Source organism: Triticum aestivum, chromosome 3D, assembly GCF_018294505.1.
Source record: "Triticum aestivum cultivar Chinese Spring chromosome 3D, IWGSC CS RefSeq v2.1, whole genome shotgun sequence".
In the NCBI taxonomy this organism is placed as follows: domain Eukaryota; kingdom Viridiplantae; phylum Streptophyta; class Magnoliopsida; order Poales; family Poaceae; genus Triticum; species Triticum aestivum.
Genome location: NC_057802.1, coordinates 389,640,762 through 389,665,002, shown reverse-complemented (window position 1 = coordinate 389,665,002; position 24,241 = coordinate 389,640,762). Strand labels below are relative to the sequence as shown.

General features: G+C 47.3%; 3 protein-coding genes across 3 annotated transcripts; 2 read left to right on the top strand and 1 right to left on the bottom strand.

Moving 5' to 3' along the window:
* The first annotated feature begins 5,233 nt into the window (after positions 1-5,233).
* LOC123079100 (BURP domain-containing protein 3) lies at positions 5,234-7,814 on the top strand. The gene is made up of 3 exons (XM_044501774.1): positions 5,234-5,476; positions 5,912-6,020; positions 6,104-7,814. The coding sequence occupies exons 1-3, from the start codon at positions 5,435-5,437 to the stop codon at positions 7,522-7,524; spliced, it is 1,572 nt and encodes a 523-aa protein (XP_044357709.1). The 5' UTR covers positions 5,234-5,434; the 3' UTR covers positions 7,525-7,814.
* Positions 7,815-8,176: 362 nt separating this feature from the next.
* Positions 8,177-13,235, bottom strand: LOC123079099 (NADPH-dependent diflavin oxidoreductase 1). Its single transcript, XM_044501772.1, has 12 exons — positions 12,924-13,235; positions 12,767-12,844; positions 12,565-12,669; positions 12,088-12,179; positions 11,770-11,951; positions 11,585-11,673; positions 10,595-10,669; positions 10,396-10,506; positions 9,913-10,047; positions 9,652-9,771; positions 9,280-9,496; positions 8,177-9,116 (listed from the first exon to the last, which is right to left on the bottom strand). The coding sequence occupies exons 1-12, from the start codon at positions 13,101-13,103 to the stop codon at positions 8,596-8,598; spliced, it is 1,905 nt and encodes a 634-aa protein (XP_044357707.1). The 5' UTR covers positions 13,104-13,235; the 3' UTR covers positions 8,177-8,595.
* Positions 13,236-14,933: 1,698 nt separating this feature from the next.
* Positions 14,934-19,660, top strand: LOC123074720 (probable WRKY transcription factor 56). The gene is made up of 2 exons (XM_044497485.1): positions 14,934-15,448; positions 19,220-19,660. Exons 1-2 carry the CDS (start codon positions 14,958-14,960, stop codon positions 19,395-19,397), a joined length of 669 nt encoding a protein of 222 aa, XP_044353420.1. The 5' UTR covers positions 14,934-14,957; the 3' UTR covers positions 19,398-19,660.
* Positions 19,661-24,241: the final 4,581 nt, after the last annotated feature.

The following is a 24,241-nucleotide window of genomic DNA, read 5'->3' as shown; positions in this document are numbered from 1 at the left end:
ATATGGAGATGCTAAACTCCTCGCGCCAGCCACTAGAAACATTGGCTGTTACAGCAATAAAAAGAGCCCCGAACTATTTAACAACACACTGCAGCGTCGAGATTTAAATTTTTTTGTAAGGCCAAACAAATATTGAAACAGTGCAGGCCTGAACTATTTTTGAATTATCCGATTTTTTAAAGTGCCTACACTTCTTAAAATTCTGAATGCTTTTTAATATAAAAAATGAAGATTTTTTAAAAACACAACAAATTTTGGATTGAACACTATTTGAAACTTTTTTTAAAGGGAACAAATATTGAAACCTGAATAATTTTTTTGAAATGTTTAATTTTTTTGAAGAAAATGTTCGTATAGTTTTGTAAAATGTAAATTGTGTATTTGGCAAAATATTACCATGTCATATTTTTCAAAAAATATTTTAGAATATAGTAAATTATTATTATTAATGTTTCAAAAAATCAAAAAATGATTTCATATATGAACGCTTCTATGTGTTCTTATACAACGCGTATAATCACTAGCAGCCTTCATGGCGATTGGCTAGTTCCGGCTGCTGCGAGTGTGCGGTCAGGATTTCCTGTCCTCTCAAACTCTGGGATATGTAATCACTAGTAGTTTTTGCCTGCTCCTAACAGAGGATAGCTCAGGTATATATAATCACTAGTTTTTTTTGTCGCTCCTAATAGAAGATAAATGGGTTCTTGTATTTTAAAAATACTTATTTTTATTACAGAAATATAAAACAAAGAAAACAAAAATAATAATAATAAAAGAACAGAGCAAGGGCACGAGGGACTGCACTAATAGGCCTGGCCCATTAGTCCTAATGTCCAGCAAGCCAGTCAACCCTTGCCACCTCAGTGAATATCAACAAAATTCCTTCAATCTTCAAAATAGACCGTGATTAGAGAGTTTTGTGTGCTAATTTTTAGGATTGTAAGTTCAGGGCTCGAGCTTTCATCTATAAGTTTAAGGTTCGTTTTGGACTTTTTCTCTCGGCCACCATGACCAGCCTAACGATGTGATGTTGCCACGGAACCACATCAATGGCTTGAAAAGGTGCTCTGCGTGGCGATTAAACATTGTACGTGACGCCTACCAGTTGACACCCAACGGCCAACCGTGCTGAGCAACCTTTAAGACGGGCCCTGCGACGCCCCCGCCAAATAAGTGCGCGTACCATCATTTTGAGCTCTACCCGTACACGTTTCGGCGAGGATCGTGCAAAGCCAACGACGATCAAACGGCCATACGTACGTACGGCGGAATCCACCAAACATGAACGGTGCCTTGTTAGTCCAAAAAATGGGTGGGCGAGATCATTTATGGGCGGCATCACAAGCATTCATGCGTCGCCGGTCTGCACTCTCGTCAGACTCAGACCCGAGTGGCTTGAAGATGTGTCGGTCCTGTTTACGTTGCCTTTTCAAAGGAGCAGTGCAAGTTAATACTCTGCTGTGCTCTGCGGCAATACGAAATCAGTAATGACCACCCGTCCGTCGTCACCATCCGTTTCCTAATCTTCTTTGCTTGTGCAGCTCGGGTACTGCTTTCGCTGGAGCTGTACTGCGTATGGTATGAAAAAACATGAAAATAGAAAAATTTGGCCCTTTTCTAAAACTTCAACACAAATGAGTCGGATTAAAAAATATATTCATAAGATGACCCATTTGCATAACGCTTGCGCCTAAAAAAGGGGTCATATTTGTCGATTTTCATAAAAATGAACATGGGAAGAAAAGGCACCTCATGTCACCGAACGGGAGGGGAAGGAGATAGTGCAAAGTGCAAACGACCTTCAATAGCAAAGGTGTCGAGATAATTCCTGTCAATCTCTTTCGGGGCTGGTAGCAGTATATACCAGGACAACTGGGAGACAGTGGTGAATATAGGGATAGGCAAAGATTGAACCGTAAATAATGGCGTACATTTAACGTTCTGGTCGTACACGTGTCAAAATCGCACATAGATGGTTCCCCTCAAAACAAAAACCATCGAACATCCACGGTGTTCCTAGAGCCATGCTTGATGAGTACCGCACATCCCTTCCCCATTACCACCACAAAGACCAGCGAGTTATTAACAACTAACATCCGACCCGATGCGTCACTGGCATACTACGTGACTAATTAGGAACAATGAAGCATCGCCTATACCGCATGACAAAGCCTTTCGAAACCAGGGTCAAGCCACAAATCTAGAGGCAACAGGTAGAACCGATCGATGTGTACTTAACACTGACTTTGAAAACTGAGAAAACATAGCAGAAAGCAGTACTATAGAATGGACTGGACAGACGTCGTTATCCAAAAAAGCTTTCGTCTCGCTTTATATATAAAGCAAAAATCAATATCATCCGATACAAACGCATCCAACACTACACTCAAGGCAGGATACAAAAGCGTTGAGTGTAGCAACACCACCCCTAGCACACTACCACGAAGAGATGAAGCCGCATACAACGAACCGTGGACTCCAAGACGGCGCCTTCAGGAAGGATACGACACCGGAGCGCCGTCACCGCCCGATACGAGGATCAGAGTTTCCCCGGAGCCGCACGATGGGCGGTGAGAGCCGCGACGACGCTTTTAAGAAGGGAACGAGCTTCGCCGTCGCCGGTCCGTCCGAAGATAGAGCAGGTTTTCACCCCGGCCACCACTCACCGCCACCGAACGCTACACCCCGCCTACCACGTCGCCCACACGGCCATGGTCACCGGGCAGCGCCAAGACATGGGCTCTGCCCAAGAGCACCGGGCACCGCCACCAGGGCCGTCCCCCCCAGCATCCAAGACCTTTACACCACCGCACCCGAGACCCGCCGCTACCCCAACCAAAGAGACGAGCAGAAAAGGATCCGCCTTTGCACCCCTGGCCCACCCCCCGCGTCGAGACCCAATAGGTCGGCCAACACTGGCATCCATCGACCCAACCTGCAGCCCGGAGCGCGAAACAAGATCGGTCCTGCTGCACCGTGGGGCGTGGACGAGGTCAGTCCTGCTGCACCGTGCGCGAGACGAGCTCGGTCCTCCGGCACTATGCGCGAGACGAGCTCGGTCCTGCTGCACCGGGCGCGAGACGAGCGATGAACCGCAGCTGGGAAAGGGCCAGCCCTTCGAAGGGAGTAACGACCGAGCGCCGAGGAGATGGAGTGAAGGCCGAAACGGTCCGATCGCAGACAAGCCGACGCCGGAGAAGCCGGCCGCCGCCGCAAGCAGATCCGCCAAGCCACCATGAAGCCGCCACGACACCGGAAGTCCAGCACCGCCGGACCTCCACACGTCGCCGCCCACGGCCGGAGCAACGGCCACGCCCAGCCGCTGCCCTACCCGCGTCGCCAGGCGAGCTCACAGCGCCGGAGCCGCCGGGCACGCACTACCGCCGCCACGCGCCGCCAGCCGACCCCCACCACCAGATCCGGCTGGATCCAGCAGGGGGGCGACCGCGCGCCACCTCCCGAGACGGGAGCTCCGCAGCCGCCCCGCCACGCACGAGTCCCAAGGCGCTAGCGCGCCGCCACCAGTCGGCCGCCCCGCGAGCCCGCCGCCGAGCTGCTGAACCCCGCGAAGTCCAGCGCTGCAGCTCGAGGAGGCCGCCCCGCGCCGGGGTCCCACGAGAAGGGGGGAGAAGGGCCCCGCCGCCGCCGCGCCCACCGGGGGGGGGGAGGAAGGTGGGTCCGAGGCTGCAGCAGGTAAGGTCCCCCCCCCCCCCCGGCGCGCGCGGGCGCGCCGCGAGGGGGGGTGGGGGAGGAGAGGTGGGAGGGGAGGGAGCGGGGCGAGCCTGGAGGCGCTCGCCCGGCGGCCGGCGGCGGCGGAAGCAGGCGAGGAGGCCGGCAGCGGCGGGGGAGGGAACCCTAGCGGGGGAGCGGGGAGGGGAGGGGGCTAACCCCTGCTCATCGGACAGACGTCATTTCCTCCTGTCCGTAACCATGTTTCAACACATGGTCCGGCCGGCGGCCGGAAGGTGGTGTCCTGAAGCACGTAAAGGGCATCCGGTGTCAAGTTCGCGCTTGCCCCCAACCAACTCCCAACTATCAGCGCGACGGGCCGCCACCATTTTCCACACTCCATTAGTGCCCCCCGGCCCCTTGAGACCTGCCGCGCTCAACGTTGCGACCGCGATGCCCGCATATCATGGTGTCATCACCAGCACGCCCGCATACCGGATTCGTAGCCCCCATGGCCATGGATATGGGGGCCGGCTGCCCCACGGCCCTGTTCACCGATCTTGACGAGCAGCAACCAGGCAACGTAGCCTAGCTCGTACCGTGCCCCGTGCAGCTTATGTACATCGGCCAGCATGGCTGCTACAGCCCTCAATAAGTGGTTTGGGCAATACACAGGCATCCTGCAACCACCGGAGATGGATGACCATTATGGGGGCCGGTGCGGTCCATGGGCCGGCAGACGGCAGTTCGACGTTCAAGACTCTCTTTTTTGCGGGTGACGTTCAACGTTCAAGACTCGGCATCGGAAAAAATGATACTCGATCCTGGAGTGGTCATGTACTCGTGCTCTTGTGGAAAAGGAAGTTAAGTTTATTCTAAAAAAACTTATAAATATTTTAAACTTTTTTGTAATTATTAAAAAATGTCGTATAAGATGTACTTCCTCCGTTCCTAAATATAAGTCTTTTTAGACATTTCAAATGCAATACGACATACGGATGTATGTAGACATTATTTTAGAGCGAAGATTTACTCATTTTACTCCGTATGTACTCACTTGTTAAAATATCTAGAAAGACTTATATTTGGGACGGAGGAAGTATATACACCCAGATCCAAAGCGTACTTCCCACTCGATCCTACCTTACTCTGTATACAGAGTACTCCTAGGACTATGCGTAGGAGGCTTAGGGCTAGCATGTGTGAAGTGGTCAGGCGGCGAACGACCGATCTCGCAGTCACACTCGCCGCGCAACCGTCAGCTGCCGGAGAAGAAGACGTGGAGGCGCGCGCCACGCTGCCGGTGGAGCCGTATCGGTATCGGCATGGCACGACGGCGACCGACATTCAATACTATCGCGCGCGCGAGGCACGGACGGTTGAGTCGATTGATCAGAACAGTGGATGCACCTGCACTGCACGCGCGGGACGTCGTTTTTCGCATGCGTCCTCCGTCCTGGACAGGTGCAACTCTAGCTAGCCACGTATGGTGTACAATCAGTTGTGTATATACTGTACGTATTACCTGCACAGCCGTACTCGGCGACTCAGTGATGATGCACTGCATTGTTTGCGTCGGGGCAGTTAATAGATCGAACTGTGCAAATTAATTCCCCGCAACCACCTACATCTACTCTCTGACCTGGTTCTATAAATATCGACGTTCGTGCTGGTTACAAGGACACATCTCCTCTTGTGGCAGTTCCAAGTGAGCAGATCATCCTCACATTGCGAGCTGTCGTCAGTTTCCTCATTGGTGCCCGCCATGGATAGGCTCGTCGCCGCCGGCATCCTTGGCTTTCTACTGGTCAGTTCCTCACTACCATGCCCTTCGTTTTTCGTTCCCAATTTATTCATCATCTCCAACACACCTGGATATGTAGATGTGGTTGTGTTCTTAATTTTCCCTACGCTACTTCTTGTGGGAGGCATATTGCTCTCTTATTGTTCTTCCTAGCTAGTTCCATGCTTATTCGAGTAGCTGTACTAAAACATATGGTGATCTACATCTGAAGAAGAAAAAGGAAAAACATAGGGTGATCTATATCTGATTTATGCTAATTTACAGAGTATAAAATGGTGTGCAAAGGAATATTTCTATTACGCTAGTACTATGTGCTAAAAGGTCGGTGACAGTATAGTATCATGCATGCATACATCATGAGAGGAGCAATTTTTTTATCAAATTGTTAATAGCTGATGATCTAAAATCGTAGAAACTGACCGTGTAATTTGCATGCAGATTGCGTCGGTAGGAAGCCAGGCAGCTCGTGCTCCGGAGCAATACTGGAAGTCTGCTCTTCCCAACACCCCTATGCCAAGTTCCCTCTCTCAACTCCTGAACAGTCAAGGTATACTACTCTATCACTTAAGCAATCAGCTTCGGTACACGGGAAAGCATTGACCCTTCTCCGGTTCGCCCTGCTTTCCACAGCCGGAGGCACCTCGGTGAACGTCGGCTCGGGTGGTGTCCATGTCGACGCGGGTCATGGGATGCCCGGCGGCACGACGGTCGATGTTGGCAAGGGTGGCGTCGGCGTCAACGTCAAGCCTGGCAGCGCCAAGCCCCGCGGGACTACGGTCGGCGTCGGCAAGGGCGGCGTGGGTGTCAACGTCAAGCCTGGCTACGGCAAGCCCGGGGGCACAACCGTGGGCGTTGGCAAGGGCGGCGTTGACGTCAACGTCAAACCTGGAAGCGGCAAGCCCAGCGGCACGACGGTCGGCGTTGGCAAAGGCGGCGTGGGCGTCAATGTCAAGCCTGGCTACGGCAAGCCCGGCGGCACCACGGTTGGAGTAGGCAAGGGAGGCGTCGGCGTGAACGTGAAGCCTGGCGGCGGCACCACGGTCGGAGTAGGGAAGGGAGGCGTCGGCGTGAACGTGAAGCCTGGCGACGGCACCACGGTCGGCGTCGGGAAAGGTGGCGTCGGCGTGAACGTGAAGCCTGCATACGGCAAGCCTGGTGGCACCGGCACCACCGTCGGCGTCGGGAAGGGTGGCGTCGGCGTCAACGTCAAGCCCGGCTACGGTAAGCCAGGCGGCACCACGGTCGGCGTTGGCAAGGGCGGCGTCGGCGTCAACGTCAAGCCTGGCTACGGTAAGCCAGGCGGCAAACCCCGGGGTAAGCCTGTCCACGTCAACGTCTCGCCTTTCCTATACAACTACGCCGCGACGGAGACGCAGCTGCACGACGACCCCAGCGCCGCGCTCTTCTTCCTGGAGAAGGATCTGCACGCCGGGAAGAAGATGAACGTCCATTTCATGGCCACCCCGGGCGCCGGCGAGAAGTTCCTGCCGCGGAGCGAGGCCGACGCCATCCCGTTCTCCTCGGAGAAGGCCCCCGAGATCCTCAGCCGCTTCTCCGTGGCGCCGGACTCCGCCGAGGCCGCGGAGATGAAGCAGACGCTGCGCGAGTGCGAGGCGACGGCGGCCAAGGGGGAGAAGAAGTCGTGCGCCACGTCGCTGGAGTCCATGGTGGACTTCGCCACGTCCAGCCTCGGGACCAGCCACGTGAGGGCCGCCTCCACGGTGGTCGGAAAGGAGGGGTCGCCGGAGCAGGAGTACACCATGGCCGGCGTGAGGCGCGCGGCGGGGGCCGACCAGCTCGTGGCCTGCCACGCGGAGCCGTACGCGTACGCCGTGTTCGCGTGCCACCTGACGCAGGCGACGAGGGCGTACACGGTGTCCATGGTCGGCAAGGACGGCACGGCGGTGGAGGCCGTGGCGGTGTGCCACGCCGACACGGCCGGCTGGAACCCGAGGCACGTGGCGTTCCAGGTGCTCAAGGTGAAGCCCGGCGGGGCGCCGGTGTGCCACTTCCTGCCGCAGGACCACGTCGTCTGGACCCGCAGCGGCTGAAGAAGCCCCCGGATCTGTGCCGTTCGTTCGTAAGCACCATACAGTTCAGTGCTTTGCTATTTGGGTTGATGATGCCTGCGTTCGTTTACGTTCTAGCCTCAGCAGACGCTGCTGTGTCCTACTATATGAGTATATGGTATCTTGCATCCTAGCATACATTTCCGTTGTTGTTGCCTATTGTATTTGGATGGCGTTGCCAGTATCGCCGGCTTGTACGGAGTGTGGGCTGTTTGCTGTATAGTTTAGCACGTTGATGCAATAAACAGACTGGTACTTATTTACCTCTTTTATCATCGTTGATCTATGCTATTTCTCCATTCAAAATCGATCAATGATGTAAGAAAAACTTCTCTTGATCGTCAACATAAGCAGAAAGAGCATGGGGATTCAAATATGGGAGGCGCCAACTAAGACTCGACTGTAGAGCTGAAATAGATCTCGCCAACGAACCAGACAATCAAGATGCCACCGGTTTATTCAAGGTTATCTCAGCCCATTCCATGGCCACAGCCAAGTTAATACCAAGGAAAACTAGAAAGAAGAACCAAGGACAAACATATATGCAGATGGCTAAACGGGCATTCAGCCTGTCTCGAATGACACTGCAGGTTTAACTGTTCAAACGGAAATCGTGAATGATCATAGGGCGTCATAGTAAATATTCAAGACTGGCCACTGAGTACAGATTAGATAATACTCCTACATCATAAGGTCAACAAATTTAACAGAGCATCGCAGATTAAAACCACATCAAATACAGCAACTGCTGCTCTCACCACATGTCACTTGTTTTTATCCCACTACGTAAAATCAAGCCGCCACTCTTCTTTGAACCGAACCTACATCGTCCCGAATACAGATACAACAGTGAAACAGGGAATGTGTTTGATTTCCCTTGTATTTTTTTCCGTCGAAGAATAAATGACTCTGTATCTGTATTTATGTGCAGATATACATCTACTTTCCTGAAATCTTTGATCTACGCTGAATTGCTACCCCATAAATAACTGCGGAGCACGATTGATTGTTCATACATACTTTCTTGCCCTGTTTGACAGTGACAAATCACGGTTACGACCAAGTTTCAATGTTAAATTTACCAGCCCTTTCCAGTTTCCTGAGCCATCCTGAAGCAGCCTCACCGCCCTTTTGGCGGACAACTTCTTCTAGTGCAGCTGTAACATCAGCAGGCATTTTGGTAGAAGACCCTGCAACGTAGATTGCAGCCCCAGAGCATAACATGTTCCACACTCTTGCACTCTGCTCCTTTATCTTGTGTTGTACATAGACCTTTTGAGGCTGATCCCTGGAAAAAGCAACAAAGAAACCACCGCCTTCTTTCAGGGACAGCACTCCCTTGTCCTGGGCATGCTTCAACCAGAAGTCCTTGTATAGAAAATCGTTGTCTTCATTTCTACAGCCGAAAAAGAACAGAATGGGAGCTGTTGATTCTCTCGCACTCTGTGCAGCCCTTTCCTCCACAAATGCTCGAAATGGTGCACATCCTGTTCCTGGTCCAATAAGTAGAAGAGGAATCGATGGCTTTGGAGGAGGCAGGGATCCTTTGTGTACCCAACATGGTATAAGATTTTCTGCACATAAACAAAGTGATAATTAAGAGGGGTCAATGCTTTTTTTTTTCTTCAGGGTGAGTGGGTACATGTACTAAGTTAAAGTGAAGAGTATATATTATTACTTCAGGAGCAGGAGCAGTGACATCCAGGAAAAGAACAGAAGGAAAGAAACAATGCATACCTTCATTTGGATTGAGACCTGCCAGCCATGTGGAGCAGAGACCCTGCCTTGTCCTCTTGAAAGGAGTAAGCCATGATACAATACTAACAGTCAAGTGTATCTGATTTGGATGTACTAATGGCGATGATGATATGGAAAAGGCCCGTTTCTTCAATGGAGGAGTTAGTTGCACCAGCCATTCAAAAGGCATGTGCACCGAGGGAAAATCCTCCAATACCTAAAAGTAGCACAAAACCATATCTCACTGTTCAACCATGAAAAAAATTCCAAAGACAATGGCCTATTGTCATATAAATGATATAACTTGCACACACTAATTTTTTGTATTGCAAGAAAGACATATAGAAAATCTCCAGTTAAGACATAACTTACTTCTAGAACAGTCCGACTCTCCTTTTGATTGTACTGGTAGAGGTCATCTCTACCTTCAGGAGAAGCAAAATACTGAAGCCTTTCCTTTTCATGTTCAGCTGTTGCAAAATGGCTCATGATCTACAACAGAAAATTGAAGTTGTGTGAACATCAAATATGACTCATTAGCCATATACATCAGGATATCACTGGCATCCATTAGCTAATCAACAGCTAGAAAGGAAGTGCATGGGATAAAGCATTCAGGGTAGCTGTTCTTGCCTCAAAGAAATACCGACGAGGGGAACCTGATGCAACATCCATTGTCAAAGCAACAAAGGTGCTTAACTTGATGCGACCCATCGAGCCATTCAAAAGTGAACCGTTGGAAACTTCATCCCCTCCCTTTGCTCTAATCTGGGCAAAATAAATAGTCTCTTTTTTAGTTAGCTAAATAACTGCAACAGGTTGACTAGTTGATAAGATATAAAAAGGCACAACTATCTCTAGTTTTCTCCCCTTTATTGATAAACTCAATAATCATGTATTCGAGAAAGAAAAAAAAGGATGTAGGAAATCTAAACCATAGCTTGCTACAAAAGCAATGACCCAGTTAAAGCAGTTGTTATTTAATTTTGCAACAAACAATGCGCAGACAGTTACTAATATGGACCAAGATACTAAAGGAAGTTGAGTCAGTGCCGGAGAAAACACAAAGGTACAAGAAACTAAATCAACTAGATAAAACAAAACAGATCAACCTACCGTTATGTAAGAATCTGGATCCAAGTTACAGCGTTCAATGAAAGCATTAACAGCTGATGGATTCTGACTTGGTAGAATTTCTAACGCGTCGCCAACTTGATAGCTGATCGCCTGACATGGCAAAAAAGAAACAATCTTACAACCTCTTCGCATTAACAAGATGACTGCGAGCTAACATCATATGGGACAAAGAACGCACAGAAGATGGATCTTCCAATTCAAAGTGGCGCACATCTTTCTCATAATCCTCCTTAGTCAAACGCTGATTTGTTACCTAAAAAGGTTAGCAGTGTCATCAGTGACATGAACTAAGAGAATAAAGATGGATCGACTAAATTACAACAATTGTTCATCAACAACCTATTATATGCTCACAGAACAGGAGGAGCATCCCCACAATGAACAATAACTATCCCCAGTCTGTTGTTTATCATACTACCACCCATATATAATTCATTACTCTAGTTCATTAAGGTTCGACTTTTTTTAGCATTGTAAATATCTTCCCGTGCAAGCCGAACCTCCTGAGCAAAGCAGCATCGCGTTCATGACATAGAACTGCAACTTGAGCTTGGTATGCACAGTTAGTGGCAAGCTTCTCGCAGCAGAATGGACAGTTGGAAGTGTCTACAGAACAAGTAACAGGGCATCAACTAGTGCTATAGAGCTTGCCTTTGCAATCAGAGCTTGCCTATGGTAATTAAAAAGAAAAAATTGCGTATGGTCGACTCTTGTCCAGTGTCCACTCTTTTTTCGCCACAAAAAAGAGCTTGTCTATGGTGAACACTTGCCCACTGAAAATATAAATGGTCAAACAAGCTAAATCCAGCATAAGGTGCCTTGCCAGCCAACAGGAAATCTACTCGCAAATAAATTATAATTCGGTGTAAGTTCAGGACAGTTAAAACTCCCAAAACCCAATTAAATTATAGCTTACGAGTCTACTTATACAAGTAAGTTCAAACACTTTAATAGTGTTATTCCCAGGAGCAAATACTACATTCAGTAATGACACAACAAGGGGATAGTTTTATATGTAACTAAAGAAGATTCCCTAGAGATGAATGTGTGCTAATATTTAGAACTGCTAGATCATCTGAACCTGAAATAACCAACCATAAATGGGCGATAAAAGCAAAATAAAAATGGGTATAAACTGTTAAACACTTGGAGAGGGTACAGAACGTGCCATCTTTAACATGTATTGTGGCTCTCCATCACTATGGAACTTCAGAGCAGGGGACATTAAGCGTGCTCTCTCGATTAATTTCTTGGAGTCTGATGAAAAAATGACAGACATGATCTTTAGAAGAGACATTATACAACTATTTACAGGTTATCGCTAACATTAGAATGATTGACGACAGCTCACACCTGAAACAACGGAATCTGGAGGGGCATCATTGCAAGAGTAATATATGACTTCGATCTTTGAATCCCCCAAATAATTCAAATTAGGATTAATGATATCAGTTATTCTTGGTAGAAGTGATGGATTTGCTTTATTCAGCGATTCCCACAAAGACAGCAACCAAGGATCTAGAGCTCCTTCATATCTGACATACAAAAAAATAATCCCTGGCAACTTTGAGAAATTTATTTCCAATACAAAAAAATAATGCTTAAAATTTAGATAACCAGCAAAATGTGACATTAGACTTCCCCAAAACATGCAAATGAATATCATCATACCCTGAAGGGTGCTGATCATCTCCCAAGCCTATCTCTATGATTATTTCTGCACCAAGTTGTAAAAGCCTTCTATCGATCTTCTTTGCAGGTAACTGCAGTGTGTATGCAACAGTGAGCAGGAAAACAGAGACAAGAAGCCAGTAAGATTTTAAGAAACAGAAGTCATGATGCATGAGCAACAAAGGGCAAAACCTACTACTATTGTTTAGAACATGCAGCATACAGCATGCAGCAAAGTAGCAATGAGAAATGAGCATTGTTGAGCATGCAGCAAATGCCAGTTCAGAACACATAGCCGTCATGTACAGTTTTCTATAACCGTTTCTTACATGGCGCAAACTAGTTCTACTTCTATTCATAATTAAGTTAAATCCCCCAAAACAGTGAACTACAGATAATTTTAACAAATCACGGCGCATCATTATCTGAAAAAGCACAATAGCAAAGCTACAATATCCTTGTCATCGGAAGACTAACATTGTACTTCTGGTAGCCCGAATCACCGAGCCCAAATACGGCAAAACGGAGTCCTTCCAGCCACCTGGCACCAAGGTCCTTCTTAAGAAGGTACCTCCAAAACCCCTGTCACGTGCGAAGCCCATTGTAAAAAGAAAAAACTCAATTAGCAAACCAAAATCGACAAACTTGCAAGGAAAAATGTATTTTCAATTTCCCTTGCCTTCATGGAATCCGGGGGATCGCCCTGACCCGTGGTGGACACGACGAACACCACGGACCTTTCGCCCGGCAAGCAACTCTGCACAAAGAGAAAAGAAGATTCAGATGACCTCAGATGGAAGGGTTGCGGGGTGAGTTTTCTAGGGTTAGGAGCTTACGGGGTCGAAGCTGTCCATGGAGAGGACGTCGACGGCCGGGCAGCCACCGCGCTCGGCCTCGCGCCCAACACGTTCGGCGGCGTCCATGGCGTTGCCGGTCTGCGACGCGTAGAGCACGAGGAGGCGGCCGGTCGCCGGAAGCGGCGGTGGCGGCTGCGGCGGCGACGGAGAGGGCCCCATGAGTCAGAGAAGGTTATGCGTGGAGTTTGGTTCGGCTTCAGGGGCCCTTCGGGAGTGCTCTGCTCCACGGACCACGGCCGCCAATTGCCCGACTCCTCCGCGGCCTGCCGGCGGCCAGCTTCTCGCGTCAAACCAGATTTTCGAGAGCGCCCCCTATGTCTCGCTTACCGCGAGACGTAGGAAAGCCTCGCGTCAGGGGAGCGCCTGATGGGCCAGCCCAGGCGCGCAGGAGGCCACGGCCACATTTATTCGTTAATTTTCATGTTTTTCGATTTTTTCTCCTTATTTTATACATCCAAATATTCTAAATAAATATAATGCAATTTTTTTACATAAAACATTTTAGAAAAATGTTAACCAAGTATTTGAAAAATGTTAAATGTTCTCATTTATACGAAAAATGTATACAAAAATATACAATGTGTCTGAAAAAATATGATCATGTATTTTTAATAATTAATCAAGCAGTTGAAGAACGTTAAAACAATTATTTTAAAAATATGAATAAAGCATTTGACAAATGTTTAATGTGTATAGAAAAAATGCTGACCATGTATTAAGAGAACAATAATCTTGTATTGTATTCAAAAATGTTAATCTTTTATTTTAAAATATTTATCAAACATTTGAAAAAATTAAATATATATATAAATGTTGATCATGTACAAAAAATATTAATATTGCATTTCAAAAATCGTAATCAAGCATTCGAAAAGTGTTACATGTGTATAGGAAAAAATGTTGAATATGTATTAAAAAATAATCTTGTATTTGAGAAAAAAGTAATCAAGCATTTGAATATTTTTTAATGTGTGTAAAAATATTGAACAATTATTAAAAATATTGATCCTGTATTTGAAAAAATTAATCAATAATTTGAAAAATGTTAAATATGTGTGTAGAAAAATGTGACCATGTATTCAAAAAATGTTAAATTGTATTTGAAGAATGTTAAACATGTATTAGAAAATATTCTTGATAAAAAAATGTAGAATGAAAACCAAAAGATACAAAGATAAACAAAAAAACAATGAAAACAAAAAGAAGAAACCAGCAAATAAAATTAAAAAGTAAAAAAATGCAAAAATAATGGAAAATATTGAGACCCGATAAGAAAAACAAAAAACATTGAAAACAAACAAAGAAACAAAATCCGATGACAAAGGAGGGAAAATGGGAAAATGAGAAAGAAAACAAAAACCGGTAATAACCATGAAAGAAACAAAGAGAAACCAAAGAAAAACGAAGTACAACGACGGAAAAACAAAAACAGAGAAGAAATAGAAAACCAAACAAAAAAACAAATCGGTGTAAGCTTGTACCCGCATACTCAAAGTAGATGAACAGTACATACAGTTTATACATGACGTCGAAGGTGAGAGTAAGGATCTAAAAACAAATCGGTGTAAGCTTGTGTGCTCGAATGTAAACGGAAAGATCAGCGTCGTGAACTTGTCATTTTCGACGTTTCGTTACTCTACGTAGTTTACGGGTACTACGTGGAACGATTGAGGTGCTACTCTTCTTTTACGGGGACAGTATTCAGCAAGCTTCCCCCATGCATATGCATTTTACAGGGACGGACGGGGCGGTTGAACCAATTTAGGTAGTTGGGATATGGTTGCATGCTCATACTGCTCTCTCTCTCTATCTCTCTCTCTCTCTCTCTTCCCGGCTTTGAGCGTGCACGTTTGCACAACTCCCTCTCAGCATCGAGTGTCTTCTCTTTCACATATTCACACGTACGTGCACATCCGCAAGGCAGAGCAGTAAACCCTACACCTTTATAAATCGACGACGCACTATGTACCAAGTCTCACCCAGCCGACCTTTGAGATCACGCGTAGCTTTGAGATGGATGGTCTCCACGGAGACGACGAGGCGCACACGTTCCCTCGCTTCCCCTACTTCTCGGCGCCGTCGACGCCGCCGCCACTCGCGTCACCACTGGCCTCGTCGTCGGACGGTCAGCACAGCCCGCTCGCCGCAGCGCTCCAGCAGCTGGCCCCGCCGCCGTGGCCGTGTACTCCTCCTGATCTGACCCTTCAGCCGGCGATGGGGGACGTGGACTGGTCGTCCCTGTTCCAGACGGAGCTGGTGGCTCCGCCGGAGCAGAAGGAGGAGGCCGTGCAGGCGGATCAGAGCGGGGAGAACGACGGCGAGGCGGGTGGCAGTGGAAGTGGTAACAAGGAGAAGGCGAAGGGAAGCGCGGGGAGATCGGGGAAGAAGAAGGCGAGCAAGCCGCGGTTCGCGTTCCATACGAGGAGCGAGAACGATATCCTGGACGACGGCTACCGCTGGAGGAAGTACGGGCAGAAGGCCGTCAAGAACAGCTCCAACCCTAGGTATGGTTCGTCCAATTAAGTTTCTCTATACTATTATTAATCCTGATATTCATGCGCGTGTCTGCGTCTAAGTACTCATGCACTGGATTGCATGCACCGATGCAAGGATGAATATCCATGCACCCTAGATTTGCATGCATGCATCGATCATGTGGAAGGAGGCTCCACACTGCCGAACTACTGAATCTGCCATGCATGTAAAGTTTACAGGCATGCATGGATGCGCATGACGTATCCGTTGTAGGTTAGTCTCGGGTGCGCCAACAATCCCTCATTGATTGTTTGAATATGGTTGACCTGCAAAATGTTTATCGACTGGAAACCAATGGTAGCCGCAGCCGTCGCCTACCCCCCCCCCCCCCCCCCCCCTTCTCTCTCTCTCTCTCTCTCTCTCTCTGCATTTTCCTGAATTTTTGCAATTACAACCATGTATAGTCTAACGAATACGCCAAAGCCTATAAAAAATATAACTGGCTTCAAGTTGTTGCTACCCTCCATTATTATCTAATATAATGCTGGTCCACTTGCTGCAACATCTACAAAAAAAGATCATAGATAAGAACATAGCCTACATAGGATTAGGAACATTCTTCTTTTTTATCAAACCAACATCAGTATGGCAAAACCAAACACAAGGTGCTAACACCAAATGTGAATAAGTAATCCTAGTGCTCACGGGATCCCATCAAGCCAGCTCCCAAACATACGAGCTATAGAGGTAGCGGTGATTGACCAGTTAAGGACTTGTACAATGTTAGGTGCTTAGGAAAGTGCTTAAAAAAATAAACCAGATTTTTCTAAAACATCAGTGCTTATTTTTACAGGAGATACGCCTAATTAAGCGTCTACCTCGTACAAATAAACATCAATGCTTAAGAAAAACCCGATTTATTTCTTTAAGCACCTCCCTTAAGCACCTTGCATTATACAAGGCCTAAGAGAAGCGAAATGACAATCAAGAAAATGTCCTCGTAATAGATACCATACGAAAATATTAACTTCCATAGGTGTACAAAGTTTTCAAACGTGCCTACTTCGATACCTAAAGCCAGAGGTAATCAACACATTATATATCAAGCTAATCGGTGAATTTCTTTGATTTATTAAATGATATCTAGCTAAAAGACATTTTCTTATAATTGTAAAGAGTTAAACATATTGACACCACAATTTTTATGAACACTTCCTTATTTACACTTACAAAAAAAATAGAAATAGTTTGGTAGAGTACACAATATCACTGGCCAACGGCGGGGTTTACCGAAGGAAGTTGTGGTACGACAAAGGAGAATAAGTTCCTGGCTGCCCAAGCGACCACCACGGGGACAACTAAAGGGTGATCCGCAACATGTCTGTCAAGGAATAGAAAAGGGCGATGCTAGGCGCCGGCGCACCGGCCGAACGCTTCGGCCAGTCCAACCTTAGCCGTCAGATCGGCCCATTCCGATCCATTGGATTCTTATCCAACCAGGGCGTTGTCTTCCTCTCGCGAGCGCAGACGGGGAAAGGAACCCCGTCTCGCCGCCCGTCTTCGCCGGCCGCCCCACGCTCCGGCACTCAGCTCGCCCCGCCCGCTCGCCGCCCCGGCCGCCGGTTGGAGCTGACCGCTCGCCGCCTCGGCCGCCCGTCGGAGCGCCATGGATGCAGCTCCGCGACTCAACTCGTCCAAGTCCGCTCGCCGCCCCGGCCGCCCGTCGGGGCCGCCCCGCGCTCCGGGACTCAGCTCGCCCCGACCGCTCGCTGCCCCCGCTGCTCGTCGGAGTGCCATGGATGCAGCTCCGCCTCACCGATGATTGGTTCCAGCAAAAAACAGAGATGCCCCGTGGTAGCATTTTCCCGTGTCAGTCGTAGCAAATGAAGACAACGGTTGCAGCAAAAAAAATCCATCGGCGTCGCCATTGTAGCAAACATGTTAATCGGATGTAGCAAAACACATCGCCAATGGTAGCAAAAAACGAGGTTGTTGCAACAAAAAATGTTCGTCCTCGTCGTCGCCGGTCACACCTCAGTCGCAAAAAAGTACCATGGCCGCATGAATGGATGTAGCAAAACACACAGACGGTAGTAGCAAAAAATTGACACGGTTGTAGCTTTTCCCCTCTACGGTGGAAGCTTTTCTGTAAACGATTGAAACTTTTTTCGTTTTGAGCAGCGCCTGGGTGAAAAATTCATCTCTCGTTCGGTTGAAGCTTTTTTTCATCGAAGGTTGTAGCATTTTCTGTAGACGGTTGTAGCTTTCCTCGATGGCACTGAACGCTTGCAACTTTCTGTATATCCGATGTAGCAAAACTCGGCGCCGGTTGTAGCTGAGTGGTGTGCCGGTTGTAGCAAAATGTGATATAGGTTGTAGCATGTAACAAAAAAGCGCGATGTCTAGTGTTTGCTCGCGATGACGATGACGCCGTTTTGCTGCAACAGTAGTAGATTTTTGCTACCACCGGCGATTGAATTTGCTACAACCGGTTCTAACAAAAAATCACCGTAGGGTGTAGTCTGCCATGGCTGGGGAGGCTCGAGCGCTGCAAGGTCTGGCGAGGGGCGGCCGGGGCGGATTCCAGGGAGAGGCAGAGGGGCGGATTCTGGGAAGAGGCGGGTAGTAGTCCGGCGAGGGGCGGCCGCAGACGGACGAGATCCGGCGAGGGGCGGCCGCATGCGAACGAGATCCGGCGAGGGGCGGCCGCACGCGAACGACATCCGGTGAGGGGCGGCCGCACGCGGACGACAAGGCGCTCTTCTCTGGCGGCGGCGGTCGAAGAAGCCCGCTGGTCGTCTGGCCCGCGCGTGGTGCCTGCCGGCGCTGGTGCCCTCCTGTACGTGCGCTGCGCGAGGAAGAGGGAGACCGGCCGAATCGTTCCGCCGGTGCCCCGGCCCCAAACGTTTTCCAATAGAAAACGCCATCAAGGTACAAAATCTAGTAAAGAAACTATAAAGATATACGTGTATATCGCTCACTAGTGCGAGCATGACAATCATCATAAGATATTCTAGATTCACCACATGCACCAGCGCCGGTGCCCTGTTCATCAACTAGTCGCACCGTACGTCTTTCAGTGTCAACTTGCCCTCTTCGTTTTGTAGACCTGCCCAAAATAAAAGAAACAAGCACATAACACAAACTACTTCCGAAGGAGATCTCAGCACACATTTAACAAAGTTGATGTATCCTAGCAGTAAGGGTTTTGACTGCGAGCATTCCTATTAGATTTCTTGTAAAGAACATTGTATCTTTGTTGTACAAGTAATGGAAAGGGGTTAGCCCGGTTGGATGTAGATACCCCGGGGATCAGTTAATGTATTCCCATGCGTTGGTTTTAACTTCTAAATGGTGCATTATATTTCCAGAGTACTCCCTCCGTTCCTAAATATTGGATATTTTGGCAGTTTAATTTGAACTACCAAAACACCAGATATTTAGGAGCAGAGGGAGTAGATCATAAGATGCACTCCCTCCGTTTCTAAATATAAGTCTTTTTAAGGTTTCAAATGGACTACAATATACGGATGTATATAGACATATTTTAGAGTGTAGATTCACTCATTTTGCTCCGTATGTAGTCACTTGTTGAAATCTCTAAAAGGACTTATATTTAACGGAGGGAGTAGATATTTTTGCATGTTGAGTATTGACACACGACATCCGTTTGACATGCATTATTTGTGCCTGGTCCACGTTACACACATCATCACTGTGATAAAACATCAAATTAACCCACTTACTATCATGTCACTGCCTAAGCTTACCTCTTCGAGTTTGTACCACTGACCGTGAAGGAGCTACTACCGGTGCACCCATCCCACATGCAACGTGAAGAAGCAGGTGCAGCGCCTGGCCAAGGACACGGCCATCGTGGTGACCACGTATGAGGGCGTGCACAACCACCCGTGCGAGAAGCTCATGGAGGCGCTCGGCCCCATCCTGAAGCAGCTCCAGTTCCTCTCCCAATTCTAATCATCCGCATCCGGCCGGCAAGCTTCCATAATAACCTGGTCAACCCACAAAAATACATGTATAATACGTATGTACCAGTTGCTGCCAACTTGTAGCCTTGTAGAGGGGAGTAAAGGAGAAAAAAAAGTGCATACTTCCTCAATTCAGTGCGTACTACAACTGTATCTGTATGTATGCATGATGTTTTTATCTTATCGCTCTGTCTGTTACGTTCTTCGTGATGATACATTCAAAATAAGACACAAAATGGATATGTTTTGATATTTGTTCTGCTTTAGTTGTCCAGAATATTTTTCTCACTACTATCTAAAATTTGTTTCACTGATGAGTGACTTATCTTGTCATCGGATGTTCCCCAACAGTACGCAATTTTGCATGGCGAGTCGCTACTGATTCACTGCCAACATGGAGGAACAAGCACGTCCGGGGACTTGAGACAAGCGACCTATGCCCAACATGAATCTGAGGATGTTTTCATGCCCTCTGTCGCTGCACCTTTGTCACGAGTACTATGGGATAGAATGGCTGGAGTTTGGACATTGCCAAGTATTACTACGATGCTGAATACCGGGAAGGAGTGGCTTCTACATACTACGTTAGAGCCTCTCCCAGAAGCTGAACATTATTCAATGCTTCAATGTTGGCAGGCATGGTACACCCGTAATGAGGTGGTTCATAATAAACCACCACCGCCCATGGAAGCTTCTAGTCGTTTCTTGGTGAGATACCTTGACTCCCTCATTGGCATTAAGACATATCTCTCTTCTGATCAAAGCAAGGGCAAATCTATCATAAGGCTGGTCGTAATGGTAGTATCATAGTTAGTATCATGCATGCCAACTAGACAATTTTGATGATGTGCCATAGAATTAAATGAAGAGAGAGAGGGTTGAATATCATATCATGATACCGTACCATAATAAATGCTATGCTAGTATGTGTCATGCATGGCAATAACTAAAGTAGTACATGATACTAATATATGATACTATGTATTAGGAAGGTAGTATCATACACTAGTATCACATGCATGATATTAGTATATGATACTCCCCATTACAACCAGTCTAACATATGATGATTGTCCTAGTAGGCCACATGCAATAACAAGAATTGAACCCAAGTGGAGCACTCCAAAAGTTGGCTGAGAGAAACTGTGCACTGGTGGCTCATATGCGGATGATGGTTCAGCGGGTGCCGGTATGGTCTTGAGAGATCATAAGGGTGAAGGAAGTATGCCCTAGAGGCAATAATAAAGTTGTTATTTCATATTTCCTTATTCATGATAGAATTGTATTGATCGGAAACCTAAATACATGTGTGAATACATAGACAAACACTGTGTCCCTAGTGAGCCTCTACTTGACTAGCTCGTTGATCAAAGATGGTTAAGGTTTCCTGACCATATACATGAGTTGTCATTTCATAACGGGATCACATAATTAGGAGAATGATGTGATGGACAAGACCCATCCGTTAGCTTAGCATATTGATCGTTCAGTTTTATTACTATTGCTTTCTTCATGTCAAATACATATTCCTTCGACTATGAGATTATGCAACTCCGGGATACCGGAGGAATGCCTTGTGTGCTATCAAACATCACAAGATAACCGGGTGATTATAAAGATGCTCTACAGGTATCTCTGATGGTGTTTGTAGAGTTGGCATAGATCGAGATTAGGATTTGTCACTCCGAGTATCGGAGAGGTATCTCTGGGCCCTCTCGGTAATACACAGCATAAGCTTGCAAGCAAACGACTAAGGAGTTAGTCACAAGGTGATGTATTACGGAACGAGTAAAGAGACTTGCCGGTAACGAGATTGAACTAGGTGTGAAGATACCGACGATCGAATCTCGGGCAAGTAACATACCGATGGACAAAGGGAATTACGTATGTTGTCATAAGGTTCGACCGATAAAGATCTTCGTAGAATATGTAGGAGCCAATATGGGCATCCAGGTTCCGCTATTGGTTATTGACCAGAGAGGTGTCTCGGTCATGTCTACATAGTTCTCGAACCCGTAGGGTCCGCACGCTTAATGTTCATTGACGATATATTATTATATGAGTTATGTATATTGGTGACTGAATATTGTTCGGAGTCCCAGATGTGATCACGGACATGACGATGAGCTCCGGAATGGTTCGGAGGTAAAGATTGATATATGGGATAATAGTGTTCGGTCTCCGGAAGGGATTCCGGATGTTTTCCGAAATGTTTGGGTACGAGAACACTTTATTTGGGCCAAAGGGGAAAGCCCACAAGGTTTTTGGAAAGCGCAAAAGGAAGTTTTGCGGAGTCCAGGGGCTAGACGCCAGGGTCCCTGGCGTTTGGGTCCAGACGCCGGGAACCCTGGCGTTTGGGTCCAGACGCCAGGAACCCTGGCGTATGGTCCTGGAGTCCGAGAAGGACTCTTGCCTTTCGGGTAAAACTGACTTTGAGGAGGATTTTACTCCAAGTTTCGACCCCAAGCCTCAACATATAAATAGAGGGGCAGGGCTAGCACCCAAGACACATCAAGATTCACCAAGCCGTGTGCCGGCAACCCCGTCCCCTCTAGTTTATCCTCCGTCATAGTTTTCGTTGTGCTTGGCGAAGCCCTGCGGAGATTGTTCTTCACCAACACCATCACCACGCTGTCGTGCTGCCGGAACTCATCTACTACTTCGCTCGTCTTGCTGGATCAAGAAGGCGAGGACGTCATCGAGCTGAACGTGTGCTGAACGCGGAGGTGCCATACGTTCGGTACTTGATCGGGACGGATCGTGAAGGTGTACGACTACATCAACCGCGTTGATAAACGCTCCCGCTTTGCAATCTTCAAGGGTATGAAGATGCTCTCCTCTCTCGTAGCTATGCATCTCCATGGATAGATCTTGCGTGTGCATAGAAAATATTTTGTTTTCCATGTAATGTTTCCCAACAGTGGCATCCGAGCCAGGTTTATGCGTAGATAATATGCACGAGTAGAACACAAAGAGTTGTGGGCGGTGATCGTCATACTACTTACCACCAATGTCTTATTTTGATTCGGCGGTATTGTTGGATGAAGCAGCCCGGATCAACCTTACATGACCACGTTCATGAGACCGGTCCACCGACAGACATGCAACTAGTTTTGCATAAAGGTGGCTGGCGGGTGTCTGTTTCTCCTACTTTACTTGAATCGAATTTGACTGCGGCCGGTCCTTGTTGAAGGTTAAAACAAAAAACTTGATAAATCACCATTGTGGTTTTGATGCGTAGGTAAGAATGGTTCTTGCTAGAAGCCCGTAGCAGCCACGTAAAACTTGCAACAACAAAATAGAGGACGTCTAACTTGTTTTTGCAGGACATGTTGTGATGTGATATGGTCAAGACATGATGTGATATACGTTATTGTATGAGATGATCATGTTTTGTAAAAGTTAGTGGCAACCGGCAGGAGCCTTATGGTTGTCTCTTTATTGTATGAAATGCAAACGCCATGTAATTGCTTTACTTTATCACTATGCGTTAGCGATAGTTGTAGAAGCAATAGTTGGCGAGACGACCACGACGCAACGATGGAGATCAAGGTGTCGAGCCGGTGACGATGGAGATCATGATGATGCTTTGGAGACAGAGATCAAAAGCACAAGATGATGATGGCCATATCATGTCACATATTTTGATTGCATGTGATGTTTATCTTTTATGCATCTTATTTTGCTTAGTACGGTTATAAGATGATCCCTTCACTAAATTTTAAGGTATAAGTGTTCTCCTTGAGTATGCACCGTTGCGACAGTTCGTCGTGTTGAGACACCACGTGATGATCAGGTGTGATAGACTCTACGTTCACATAGAATGGGTGCAAGACAGTTTTGCACATGCGGAATACTCGGGTTGAACTTGACGAGCCTAGCATGTACAGACATGGCCACGGAACACTGGAGACCGAAAGGTCAAACGTGAATCATATAATAGATATGATCAACATAGAGATGTTCACCATTGATGACTACTCCATCTCACGTGATGATCGGACATGGTTTAGTTGATTTGGATCACGTATCATTTAGATGACTTGAGGGATGTCTATCTAAGTGGGAGTTCTTAAGTAATTTGATTAATTGAACTTAATTTATCATGAACTTAGACCTGATAGTATTTGCATATCTATGTTGTAGATCAATGGCCCGTGCTACCGTTCCCTTGAATTTTAATGCGTTCCTAGAGAAAGCTAAGTTGAAAGATGATGGTAGCAACTACATGGACTGGGTCCGTAACTTGAGGATTATCCTCATTGCTGCACTGAAAAATTATGTTCTTGATGCACCGCTAGGTGTGCCAACCCCTCCAGCAACTGTGGACGTTGTGAACGCCTGGAAGTCGCGTGTTAATGACTATTCGATAGTTCAGTGTGCCATGATTTACGGCTTAGAATCGGGACTTCAAAGACGTTTTGAACGTCATAGAGCATATGAGATGTTCCAAGAGTTGAAATTAATATTTCAAGCAAATGCCCGAGTTGAGAGATATGAAGTCTCCAACAAGTTTTATAACTGCAAGATGGAGGAGAACAGTTCCGTCAGGAGTGTTTGACAAAAAACTACCAGTTTAGGGGTTCGCGTCCCACAGAACTACCACTTTTTTAAAAGTGGCCGAAAACTACCAAAAACGTAAAAACGTGACTAAAAACTACCAGGTTGACTGAATGGTGGTTTTGACCGTTTTAACCGCGATTCTAACATGAGTGGCCCACTTGCCAGCGGGCGGCCTGCCTAACGGCTAACGGCGCGCGGGGGGGGGCGGCGTTAGAGCCGCTCGTCGGTCGCACCTGGTCGGACCAGGTCAGACCTGGCCGGCCGGCTCCC